The 13,595-nt window shown below is 39.9% G+C and overlaps 1 protein-coding gene and 1 long non-coding RNA gene across 5 annotated transcripts in view; one reads left to right on the top strand and one right to left on the bottom strand.

Moving 5' to 3' along the window:
• Positions 1 to 13,372, top strand: part of ACYP2 (acylphosphatase 2) — a 160,047-nt gene extending 146,675 nt beyond the window's left edge. For all 3 annotated transcript variants that reach the window (XM_036111386.2, XM_036111385.2, XM_036111387.2), the window contains one exon: positions 12,918 to 13,372. In XM_036111386.2, the coding sequence (XP_035967279.1) occupies positions 12,918 to 12,950 (33 nt within the window). In that variant the 3' untranslated portion in view covers positions 12,951 to 13,372. The remainder of the gene's footprint in view (positions 1 to 12,917) is intronic.
• The window catches only part of LOC144379233 (uncharacterized), a 122,416-nt gene that overhangs the window by 89,809 nt on the left and 19,012 nt on the right, over positions 1 to 13,595 (bottom strand). The window lies entirely within an intron of this gene.

Here is a 13,595-nt window from a genome sequence, read left to right as displayed (position 1 = left end):
CTGCACAAATTATTTTCACTGACTGTCAGGGAGATGCTTCATGAATTGTCTTTAAAGCCTGTGCACACCCCTCTCCATGAGACTTCCCCTAGACCGGCACTGGCCTGGCCGGGGAGAGCCGATGCTCCTCCCCAGCAGCCCCAGGAAAGCGCTGCGTGGGGCTCTCACCCAGCACCACGCTCAAGGTCTCTGCCCTACCCAGCCCCTCTCTGTTCAGGGCAGCCCCCCAGCTCCAAGCTGCCCTTGCCCCAGGGCCAACGCTGAAAGCTCTTAGTCCCTAAGTTCAGGGCCATTGACAGATTGGCAGCCAGCTACTGAGACCACTGCCCTAAAGATACAGATTTTTAGGACCTCAGAACGTTGCATGCCTTGCTTTAATGGAAAAGTATCTGGTAAAGTAGATGGTAAAGCAAAACTCCATAAATAAATCTCTACCCTCCTTTCCAATAATTTCCTTTATAAAATCAAAGAAACAGTATCAGCAAGAAAAAACCCTCAGTTTTATGTGTTTATACCTCACTTGGTTCCCACATGATTTTAAGTGATTGGTCAGAAAATGTAAAACTATAACGAGTGAGCGTACATTTAAAAGTGAAAAAGAACAGAAAACAAGGGTGGGGACATAAAATGGGGCCAGGAACAAGGCTTAAAAAAATGTATAAAATACTGACCTCTGCTCTGGGTGGGTCACAGTTTGGCTCTAAACTATCTAGTAGCCCACTATCGGCTAATGGCATCCCCCCAAACACTCAGTTTGCTTGTGAGCATTTTTTTGGGTTGGGGAAGTGGAGAGGTCAGGGTGAGGGGGTGAAAATACAGGGGAGTCTGGCCAACTCGTTTTTCATTTGGCTTCACGTAGGAGTAGATTTTAACAGATCTGGAATAGAAAACGCCCTAGACTGTGTGTTATTAAAACAATCCTCCTCAAATATTGTTCTTCTGAGACAAAGCGCTCATAAATATTGGAAGGCATTGAATTCAGAATCGAGGCAGGCTTGCTTGCCAAGAACAAAACCTTAAAGATGTATAAAGCTCCTCTGTGTCTCTCCTCTCCCTCAGAGCTCAAAAGATTGATCTATTCTTGCTGTCTGCGTTGCTTCACTTCCCCCTCAGTCCTAAAGCCATTTAAATCTGGCTTCCACCCCCACCACGTCACTGAGGCTGATCCTGCTAAGGTCCCCAAAGCATTTTTCAGCTCAGATTTTATTTAGGTCTCAGCAGCATCTGGAAGTTGACTTCTTTCTCCTTCTTAAAATATTCTGTGGCCTGCGTTTTCTTTAACACCACACTTTGTGGATATCTCTCTGTTCTCTGGTCATTCCTTCGACTTGTCCTCTGCCTTCTTCTCCTTTTCCACCTGACTCTTCAATGTTTGTGTTCCTCGGAATTCTGTTCTAGTGCTGAGAAGAACTCTAGATCCGAGAGAGCCCACAACAGTGTTGCTATCATACAGATTAGTAACAAAAACAAAACAAAACAAAACAAAACTTCTCATCTCTGTATCCCTTAGAGTAGAAGTTCATCCAGTTCTTGTTAACTGAATAATAGCAGTGGTGGACATGGTACGTTGCCTTGCTCAATCATGGTTCCACACTCCTTCTGCTGCCTTTCCTTGACTGCAGACAAGAGCTAGGAACCATGTTTCCCTGACTCTCTTGCAGCTAGAGCCTCAAAGGTGATGGAGGTTTCATCCATCAGAGGTCCACATGTGAAATTTGAACTTGAAACTGATCTAGGTGGAAAGAGAAGCAGCAGAGGTGCCCGAGTCATCCATTTAGCTGGTGTGAGGATCTAGCAGATATCACGTGGCTCTGGAGCCAGCCATCCTTCTGGGACTTCCTGATGCCTGGAGTGCAGTTAGGGTAGCATGTTCATTAATGCAGTGATTTTGGTGACAGCCTCCTGATTTGCAGCAGTTCCCCCCATGGGCTTGTCACACAAAAAATTGTCCAAGACTTAGCAGTGGAGATTAGGGGGTGTCTTTCAGGGAAGTTCTGGGTATTGTCGAGGGGTAGCTTTCAGGAATTTTCTGATTCCATACAGATGTGCACCTTTGATTTTCTACTAACTAGGCTATTTTACAACTCTAAGGTAGAAATTTACTTGTAGTAAACTAAAGAAATGCAAATACTTCTTGTTCATAGCAAAGCAAATTACTTTTTTTCAGGTAGATAGAGAATTGACTTTTGCCCTAAAGAAAATGTAATCCCAAACATTTTTTTTTTTAATTGCTCTAAAACTACACTAATATGGGGGCCCCTAGTCATATGTGGTTATTGAGCACTCGCAGTGTGGCAAGTTTGAATTGAGACATGTTGTAAGTGTAAAATACATGCCAGAATTTAAAGCCTCAATATAAAATATGTAAAATAACTCGCTTTTTCTATTAATCGTTTGTATGGATCATATATTGAAATAATAGCTTGGATATATTGAACTAAAAAAAATTGTCAAAATGAATTTCACCTTTTTTACTCTTATATGGCTCCTAGAAGATGCTCATATTATAGCTGTTGGACAGTCCTGCCCTATAGAATTTCAATCAAGTTCACCTCTATTAGCCAGATGAGTTCAGCATCCCTGCTTGTATGTATGTATATATACACCTGGGTCTACATATGTATGAGTCTCTAAATTTTCTTTTGAGCCAGATAGAACCTGGAAGATGTTCTGTCATTAATGAATGCATTGAATAGAAATCTTTGATACAAGTCGTTTTATATTTGCAGAGAATCTCAGTTTTAACATTTTACTCTTTAACAACCAATTCTACAGAGTTGCTCCAACAGGCCCAATCTAAATATGTTCTTCCAGCCTGCCTAGTGATTTTGTAAGGACCAAATTCCCTTCTAAAAGAGCTAAGGTGGTTTTCTGACCTGCTACAGCACCCTGATACAATAGCTAAATATGGAGTGTGTACTAGGTTCTGCATTTTACTCCATTTCATCTTCAGTAACAACTCGGAGACAGGCAATGTACTCTCCATTTTACAAATGGAGGCACTGAGAGTTGAAGAAACTTGCCCCACATGGCCAGTGGGGAAGTGGTAGCTGATTCGCACTCAAGCAGAATTGACCCCAAAGTCCACCTCCATACCACTGTGCCACTCTCTTGTCTTTCCCCTCCATAAAACAGAAAGGAGAGGGTATCTGTCACTTGGCTGACCCGACAATGGTGGTCTGACAGCGAAGCCAGAGGCTTAGGTCATGCCCTCACTACTTCTGCCTCTTCTACTCCCAGGCCCTTTGATCCAGTTGTCTCGTTTTCAGAATCCTGGGGAGCTCTTCCAGACTCTCCCAGCTGAGGAGATGGAATGACATGCCCTTTCCCCCTGCAGCAGAGCAGTAACTCCAACAGGTTTTACTAGTGGAATTGCACTAGAAGTATGTGACTTTGACCATCACAGAGCTTGCTTAAGAGGATCTCCACCATCCTTGGCAAAGACAGAACAATTACACAGTAATAACTGCTATTAAGGGCTTACTGTGTATGGGATGTTGCACCGGGCAATTTCTATACATTCTCTTTAAATCATTCAGTAACTCAGTACGGTAAGGGCTAACCCCCTTTTAAAGAGGAGTAATCTGGGTTCAGGTTAATTATGGAAGTCCTGGGATTCCCTTGAAAATCACTGAACTCTTCTCTGTTCATGGGCTACAGAGGACAGAAATTTTCGACATTACAGTTGATACTTAAACAATGCTGGGGGGGGGGTTAGGGGTGCCAACCCTCTACACAGTTGGAAATCCACGTATGACTTTGGACTCCCCCAAAACTAATCCCCACTATTGACCAGAAGGAAGACTTACTGATTACAGGAAGAGTTGATTAACACATATTTTGTATGTTAGATTATATACTATATATTTTTAAGATTATATTTGAGAGAGAGAGAGCATGAGCTGGGGGAGGGGGAGAGGGAGAAGCAGACTCCCCTGCTGAGCAGGGAGCCCCATGCAGGCTCAATTCCAGGACACCCCCACCCCCCCTATCGTGACCTCAGCTGAAGGCAACCACTTAAGTGACTGAGCCACCCAGGTGCCCTTGATTATATACTATATTCTTAAAATAAGCTAGAAATTTTATTAAAATACATTTACAATACTGTGCTATACAAAATCCTCATATAAGTGGACCTATGCAGTTCAAATTCACGTTGTTCAAGGGTCAACTATATAGTAAAATACCATTAAAAAGCTTATATCAATAATGAAAAAGTCTATGGTATTATTTGTTTACATGTACCTGAATAAGAAACATGCTTAAGAAAGGAGAATAACAAAAATATTACGTACTCTCCTTCCATTATTAATGCTAGTTTAAAAGCTTGAAATGGGCAGGCAACTCAATATTTTCCAGCATGCACCACGTTTGCTTTTGATTCATTAGCTGTCTCTTCTTACTGTCTGCTTTCTTGCTATGGTCTACATTTTACACCAGTGCTGCAGAGATATCCAAAAGGATTATTCTGCCCCACTTCAGACCCAGGAAATAGAACTGGTATGAATTATTAATAGTGTTGGCTTTCTAGTGCTTTAATTCCACCTCTTTTTTTCAAGAAGGATATTAGTTAAATGGAATTTTTCTTATCATGCCAGGAGCTTACTACATTTTGTAGGAAACACTAAACGACTTGAGTAATAGAAGAGACAGTCCTATGTTGATTTCTCCTTGTACTTATGATGGATTCTCCATCCATTCCACTCCCTATATCCTTGTCAGTGATAGGTTAATAGGGCAATTTTTACACTGGGCTCTTGAGAGCCCTTGGGTTTCCCCAGAGGTGCTCCAGGTAGAGTTGGGAAACAGAGAGGCCTGAGGGGGAGGTTCTGCACCTCACCCCCAACCATTCCCTTGCTTCAGAGAAGCACTTCACTTCTACAAGAATCAGGCTTTCATGCAAGATTATGTTGGGAGAAAGGACTCTTCTTTTTAAAAAGCTTAAAAATCCTGACTACAACTATGACAGCAGGTGTGTGTTTGTACATCTTTGGAATACTAAGAACAATGTCTAAAGACTTTTGGATATCTGAGGATATACAACCAACTGTGCCCTGAACTTAAATGGCGGCAGGTCATGTGACTGGGTTTGCAGGATGGACTTGGCCCTCCGGGGCTGTTCTAATAGTCACTCTGTGTTCTGGGTGAAGTCAGTTACCATGCTTTCTTATATAATGAGTAAACCTAAAATGACAAGAATTGTAATAACATTCGGGGGCTGGCAAAAATAGGTGAACAGATTCCACAAATAAACTTGGTTCACATGCTTACATCCAGGTTATTAGGTCAGACCCACAGACCTCCAGCTTCCTCTAAGAGGATGAATATAGTCATTACTCATGTTATTTCATAGGGACTGCCATGAATTTTTTCATTTCTCTGTAATAAGAGCAACTCTTTGTTTACCTTTCAAAGTGTGGAAAAAATGGGAGTGTTTTGTTTCATGTGAGATAAAATCAGAGTTAAAAGGTTGTGCCCAGGGCTCCCTTCTGCGTGTGGACTGTGGAGCACCCTAAAAATGCCCGCTTTTCTCATGCATGGAAGCTATAGACTGGAAGGCAGGCAGGTGACAAAGATGCATTCATTCAGTATGTATCGTATTTATTGAGTGCCCATTGTCATCAGGCATCATGCGAGATGTTGGGGAGGCGATAGTGAGTCAGACTCCTACTCTGCCTTCTTAGAATTTGCATTCTAATGAGGCGGCACGTAGTGAACACATCAAGCATTACATAAACATAGCAATTACAGAATGTGATCATTCCCATGATGCACACCATCGTGGGGGGCAGGGTCCTTTTTAGATAGGGGCAGTCAGCAAAGGGTCTCTAGGAGGGTAGAAACCTGAGTGCATTTTAAAAGGCCACAGCTGGCCTCTTTGCTGGTTGCTGAGGCCATAAATGTGTGGCATTTACTATACTTGAGAGCTAAATGTGTGCCATCTGCACCGAAGAATCAGCGTGCCGTGGAAACCCTGAGGGGACCCATAGTTGGTCCCTGCCTGGGCAGGAATGAAAAAACACAACGCAGTTAATTTATTAAATGAATACATTTTTCCTCCGTCATCTAACATTTATCAGCACTGTGTTTTATTCATTTTCTTTTATGCAAAGATGGCATGAAGAATACTTAACATACAAGCAATATCATTGTCTTTTGCCATTCCACACAAAAATTATTCTTACAACTATGTATAATCCTCATCAAACATGTAAGAGATGCATCTATAATGAAATTTCCTCTTATATTACTTTATTGTTAAGGACAACATGATTTTGGTAAAAAGAAACACTATAGAAATTAGTTTCATTTTCACAAACTCTACATACAACATTTAAAATATATTAGAGTGAAGGGAGAACACGATCATCAAGTAACAGGACTCCTGTTAATAGAATTTTCCACTTTACATCTTATCCTTCCATTTTTATTTGTTGAGCCTTCTTATTTTTTGTTGTTTTTTTTTAAGCCTATCAGTGGATATTTTTTAAAAATACCTGAAAGATATACACATACAAAGCAGACTGAAATTTACAGCAGAAAGTTAGACTTCAGTGTCACTCAAGCAAATGTAATTCACTCATCCATCCAACCATCCATTCAGTATTTACTGAGTCTACTAACCTAATAGATAAAATATGCTGGAGCCTGAGCCATGTATGCTGGCCCCCTTGCTGGGTGAACACTGTTCATGATTCTTTCTTTACATACTAAGGCAATTCTCTCGAAGCCACGGAAATAGCCGAAATGTGGCTTGATAGCCTACAGTAAAGAGTAATTTGCAATTATCCAACCAAGGTGATAAAAATGGATTAACAGGGCGCCTGGGTGGCTCAGTTGGTTAAGCGACTGCCTTCAGCTCAGGTCATGATCCCAGGATCCTGGGATCGAGTCCCGCATCGGGTTCCCTGCGCTGCGGGGAGCCTGCTTCTCCCTCTCCCACTCCCCCTGCTTGTGTTCCCTCTCTCGCTGTGTCTCTCTCTGTCAAATAAATAAATAAAATCTTTAAAAAAAAAAAATGGATTAACAGAACAAATCCAGGAGAACTACATAGGGTGCTTTACCTAGGAACCCCAAAGGAAAGAAAACTATTCTAAGGAACTTCAGTAAGGCATCTGATTACAATGAAGACATTACTAGTTTCCCTAGGTACCCGTTTAGAAATATGACCATTAAAAAGCATCTTGTTCAAAATAGCAAGAAAAATAGAACATATTTAAGTATTATCAGGAATCAAGTAAGCTACAAAATTTTGATGAGGAACATAAAGACTTGAACAAAAGCAGGGAAAATTGTTACTCTTGATGACAAGATTAAATGTTAGAATGCCAGTTCTTTCGGAATTATTTTAAGATTTAAAAGGGGATTTGAAGGGATTAGACAAAATTATGCTAAAATCTAGTAGACCTCTAGATAGACAAGGACAATTAGAATTATTAGTTTATGGGGTGGGAAAGTGTAGGGATTGCTGAGCATTAATATATATTCTAAGGGTATAAGAATTAATATAGTTTGATGCTGGTTTAGGGATTAACCAAAGGTATCAATGGAGTTAAAAAGAATGTCTAGAAAAATATTCAGGCATACACACAGATTTAATCTATGATTATAGTTGTTCTGGGGAAAATGTCTATGCATTCAAAATTAAGACCTCTTTTTCATATCATGCAATCACATAATTCCAGATGGATTAAAGATTTAAATATAAAGGATAAAGCCATACTTTCAGTTAAAGATGTTACATTTGGAACATATGCATTTACTTCTGCTCCCACCTAAACCCCACTTAAGTGTGAGCAAAATTGATTTTTTTTAAAAGGTTTAAACACCCACAAGAACAAAGAATGGGAGAGAAAGCTACAAAACTTTGAAAGACAGGGCAACAAAACTTTGGAAATTAGAAAGCAGAAGAGCTAGTGGTCACGCTGACCTGAATGGTAAGGGTCCAGTGGGGGAAGCAGAGAAATGGCCCTTTTAACACAGTGGAAACCCCCCAAGGCTCAGGCCACTGGAAGGGGGCAGAAAGGTGGGGTCAAAAATACAAGGATTTAAGATTTGTTTAATAAGCTATTCTCTCTCACCCCTACACTTCGGAGTAGCTTCCCTGCCCACCTAGGTGGAAGCCGGAGTTTCATGCTCTAGAGATGGTCTCCTAGGCACAGCTGAAAACAGGTGTTCAGTTAAAGTTACACAGTGAATATTGAGGCCTTACCCTTCTTCCCAAAACACACAGAGCCAAATTGATAGACTGTAGGTGGGACACTGGACACACCTTCCCTAGAGGTCTGCCCAGTCCAAGAGAAGAAATACAAAGATACCAAAATTGGAGGCTGCCCCATGAAATGGTTTATTCACCTCCCTCTAGTAAACCTAAGACCACAGCTCTGCCTCTGGCTAAAGAGAAGTCCATTCCAGATTGGCGGATGGGGAGTCCTGCCTTCCATTGTTCACTCTAGGAAACATCTGATTGAATTGTTAACTCTGCCCCTAAGATGGGATGGATGTCCCTATGGAGAAGCCTTTGGCCCAAGCACTGATCCTTGGCCCCACTGGTCCCACTATGCTTGTAGGACAGGTGTCTAAGAAAGCACAGTGCAGTGCAGGCAGGCAGGCGTGTATTCTGCTTCTGGCCACCTGGTCACCCTCAACTGCTCTCCCTGCTCATCATCAAGAACTTCCATAGCAATTATTAACACCTTTTCACTCTAATTCCTCAACCCTACCTTACCTCCCTTAATTCTTAGTAAATTACTGTACCTCTTACTTTACTAAGAAAATGGAGGTTATCTTATGGCAATACCTCTTCACATCCAAGTTGCTCTCATTTTTTTGACTCCTTCTCTTCTGTACAGAGATGTGTCCTCATTTCTAAACCTAATGCGTCTACTTAATGATCCTGTTTGTTCCAGCCTGCCCTGGAGCCTTGTCCCACCAATTACTACTTCTTTGTCTTGCATCTTCAATTCCTTCCCTCTGCCCACTTGTGAGAATATGTGCAGTAGTACTGAGATGTGCCACTCAGACTCCCTTTCAGGACTGAAGGACTTATTCTCCAGATGCTGGGAGTGCTGGTGGAAGGTGGCCCCAGGCATCAGCCCACTTTAGGAGTTGCCTCAGCAGAAGGAAGTCACCACACTAACTGTCACATCTCCTTCTCTGGGCAGCTCTTCTCTAATGACTCGCTCATGGGGGGGATATAAAGACCCTACCCTCTCACTGTAAATTGGGACAACGCTGAAGGGTCTTCCCAGCTTCAGAGTTCCTCATGTGTCGGCTGAGGTCTTCAATGAAACTGCATCTCACCCAACTTCTCCTTCATTCCAATCCTGTCTACTTTCCTTGCCTCCCACAGTTCTTGAACCTGAGAGCATCCCTAGGAACTAGTCTCCATCGCAGAGTCTGTATCCCAGACTCCCCTCTCTATGACAGCAAGACTGTAAGTCATGGACACTTAAAAATTTGATAAGTGGTACCAAATTGCCCTTTTGAAAGGCTGTACAAATTTGCATTCCCATCAACAATCCAGAAAAGTGCCTCTTTTCCCACACCTTAACTGTCACTATTAGATATTATCAAATTTTCAAATATTTGCCATTCCCTAAGTAACAGATGGTGTCTCATTCTTGCTTGATTTGTATTTTTAAAATTATGAGTAAGAGTGAGAATATTTGCACATATTTACTGGCCATTTGTATTTCTTTCCCTTTCATCTGTTGTTTATGTTCTTTGACCATTTTTTTTTATTAGATGGCTATCTTTTATGTATTGATTTTTAAGTGTTCTTAGTATAGTAAGAAACCTGCAAGTAAGTTTTCCAGTTTGCTGTTTGTTTTGGCTTTGCTTAAGACATTTTTTGACCATTCAAAAGTTTTACATTTTTAATTAGTTAACATTATCAATTTTTTCCCTAATGCTTCTTGGTTTCCTGCCATGCTTAAATTGGCATTCCTATTCTAACATTTGGAAATTTCTCTAGTATTTAAAACTTAGCTTCAATGCCACTGCTATCACAAAGATGTCCCTGAGTACCTTGTCTAGAAATTAACCCCATCCAATTCCTTTCCCTTTATATTAAAATCACATTGCTCATCACATTCTGAATTATAGTTATTTTTATCATTCTCCAAACTCTTCCATTAGATTGTGAGTTACTGAGGGAGGAAACCTCCTTTTAGATATCCGTGTATGCATTCCAGTATCAAGGATATGCTTTGCATACAGTGCTACTTAAATATTTATTGAATCGAAATGAATTAACAGGTACTGTTTGATTATGTGGTTCTTAACTAATACCCTTCGTGAAACAAAGAGGTGAAATTACAGCACTTTAGCTAGGACTCCTAGATCTGCCATCTCCAGACCTGAGCCACACCTGTAAAGTGCTGACTGCAGGAGCAGCACATGAGTGAAGTCTTAGGGCTTGCAAAGTGACAGGTGACCAGAACACTCCTAGGTAAGTAGGCAGGTCAGGCAGGATGGTTCCTAGCAACAGGGGTTCCATGCTTGGGGCCATGGAGCAAAGTGGCCCTCCACTTTACACACAGTGTAAAGACAGCTGAATTCCCTAACAGCACAACCATTCTGCCCCTACCAGTGGCATAGATTTCTCCTTGGCCATACTTCTGGCTGATGAAGTTCTTAATGGTGTTGAAGACCAGCTACAAGTAGGTAGTCAGGCTCTCAACTAGCTAAATACATTAAGTTATCATCCTAGGTGGATTAGTCATTGCCAACTCATGGAGCCATTAGTACTGGTCCTAGATTCACTGGTTCCAATTGCTCTCCTTGCATTCTCTCTTGAGCCCATTTAAATACAGCTTTCACTCCACCAAAACTGTTCTTAGCGAGGTCATCAGTGACTAGCGTGTTGCCAATGCAATGGTTCTCAGTCCTCACCTTACTTGACCTGCCAGCTGCAGGGACCCTGTTGATCCCTCCTTGCTCCTGGAGGGCTGCATCTGACTCCTGGGACAGGATGCCCTTGCAGCTTTTCTGGATGCTGCTGCTTTTCTTTGCTGGTTCTTCCTCTGCTTCCTGGGCTCTGAACTTTGTGGTGCTCTAACCTAAAGTACAATCCTCAGAACTCTTCCCTTTTGTATATTCATTTTCTTGGTGATGCCATTCAATCTTATGACTTTCAGTACTGGCCACCTGCAGACAAATTCTGACTTTATCTCCTCCAGCCAAAGATCCAACTGCCTGTACAACATCTCATGTAGATGTCTACTAGTTATCTCAGTCAACATTCCAAAATTGAACTTCTGATCTCTCCCCCACCCCCAATCTGCTCTTCTCACAGTCTCTCCACTTCAGTCAATCACGACCACAACCAAGTAGTTTTTCACCAATAACTCTAGTGTCATCCTTCAGTTCTCTTTTCCTCACACCATGTCCAATCTGTCAGCAAATCTATTGATTATACCTTCAAAACACATCTCCAGAATCTGACCATTTGTCACCCCCACCACTGTTACTACCCTGAGCAAATTACGTAACTCTTCTGCTCTCTATGGACTATAATGTACGGGTTAATGTGTGGATCAGAGTTAAGAGTCTATGTAAAGAGCTCAGCACAATGCTGAGCAAACAGTGCTCAATACATTTTCGCTTTTATTATTTCTGGTCTGTTTCAGAGAAGATTTCAAGGAGATAGGACTAGTAAAATTGAAGCCGTTGGCTCCGTTTTATAATAACTGAATTTTCTTGTTCAACACATGCAATTTCAACTTTTAAGATTTTAACTGAATTGAAGAAAGTAAGATGTGTTACTGGGCTTAGCTTCTAAGGAGGAGAAACATGAAATTTTACCTTACCCCAAACTGTCATAAGAGCCAAAGAAAGGGTTAAATATTACAATGGCAATTTGAGTCATTGGAATTTTCTAGCCTGAGTAAGAGTAATTTTCAGCTAATCAGATGACTTCAGCCTAGAAAATATTTGTAATTCAAGGTTATATAAGATCGTTACTTACTATATGACGCAGTTGAGTGTGGAACTAGCTTCGCATTGAAAGAACTTTGGGGATATGAGCAAACTTGCCGACTATTTCTACAGCAACAGCTGGGTAGCAGCCATCGCTTGTATAAAACTGCCTCATATTGTTTACCTGTTGTCCCACTTAATCTGTCATCTGTTGCAACTAATTGTTAATAGGTAGAAAAAGTCTGGAAAAATCTTTAACAGTAATATCTCAAATGTCAACAATATTAAAATATGCCTGAATTGTATAGGAAGCATCTCAGAGAAGTACCCAAAGGCATAAATTAGACACATATATTTTGCTAATAAAGAAAAACCAATGCACTACAGAAGCAGAAATAGTTTCAGAGCATTTAACTTGTCCCTTTAATGTAGTCACTTTGATAATGTATGTAGTAAGAAATGGTTTTTTTGAATAGATAACAAAATGTTCATCTAATTGCATTTTAATGTTTGTGGAAAATCACATTCTTTATACATTTTTTTCATTTTTTTCTTTTAGTCTGCACAAATTGTGTGTGTGAGATCTATCATGTGCTGGATAATGAGAAAAAACTGATGAATTATTATTACTTATCTTTTTGTAAAAATATAATCCTTTTACATATGAGAGCTAGGTTATAATGGCTTTGGATGTTTTAAGAGGGGGGAAAGAAATAACCCCAATATGAAATCATCAGTTTATTGTGCTTAATTTGCTATTAGCTTTTCTTTGTCCATATTTAATTATGTATTAAACTCCGATATATACATGATGTATACAATGTAACAAAATTTTATTTCGCATTAGATGCAAAAGTTACAGTAAACTCCCATTGGGACCTGGGGTAGGATCATTTTAGCTAGCCCATATACATGTCGTATGCTAATTTTTACTTATTTTTTGTAGGATGTCCTGATATACACGTTATATGCTAATTTTTGTTTATTTTTTGTAGGATGTCCTGGCTGAGCAAAGTTGGAAGTCCTAGTTCTCGCATTGACCGCACAAACTTTTCTAATGAGAAAACCATCTCTAAACTTGAATACTCAAATTTTAGTATTCGATACTAATAGAAGAGCAATAAAAATTTTAATGCTTATATTGCACAACAAATACTAGATCTTAAGTCTATGTATTAGAATATTAGTAGCAGAGTAAGTTAAAAAAGGAACTTCCTGTTCTGAAAGCTACAACAGAATATCTGTTACTAAAAATGTCTGACACTGAAATAGTTTTACTCAACTATGTTTTTAAAAAGTAAAAACTTAGCATTATAAAATAAATGTCATTACAAAACATTTAATATGAATATTAAACTTGTCTAATGGAATCCTTAAGTCTAATGAATGTTCTAGCAAACATGTTACTTGGCTAGGCATAAAATAAAGCTAACCATTTAAAAATTAAAAATCATTGTTGTCTGAAATGAATTCTAAAACCTTCTGCATAATAATTTGTTATTGAAGTTGAGTAATTTGTTTAATATAAAGACCCAATAGTTAGATATAAATGTATGATGATTAGTATAACCATAAAATCATATCAATAAAGAATTTTTAAAATCCTGGTTGAGACATGATTCAGTATTTAGGTTAGTACTTAATGCTTCCTATGAACTGTACTGTTCTGTACA

Source organism: Halichoerus grypus, chromosome 10, assembly GCF_964656455.1.
Source record: "Halichoerus grypus chromosome 10, mHalGry1.hap1.1, whole genome shotgun sequence".
NCBI classification, from domain to species: Eukaryota; Metazoa; Chordata; class Mammalia; order Carnivora; family Phocidae; genus Halichoerus; species Halichoerus grypus.
Note: the sequence above shows the minus strand (reverse complement) of the source record. Positions and strands in the feature narration are given on the sequence as shown.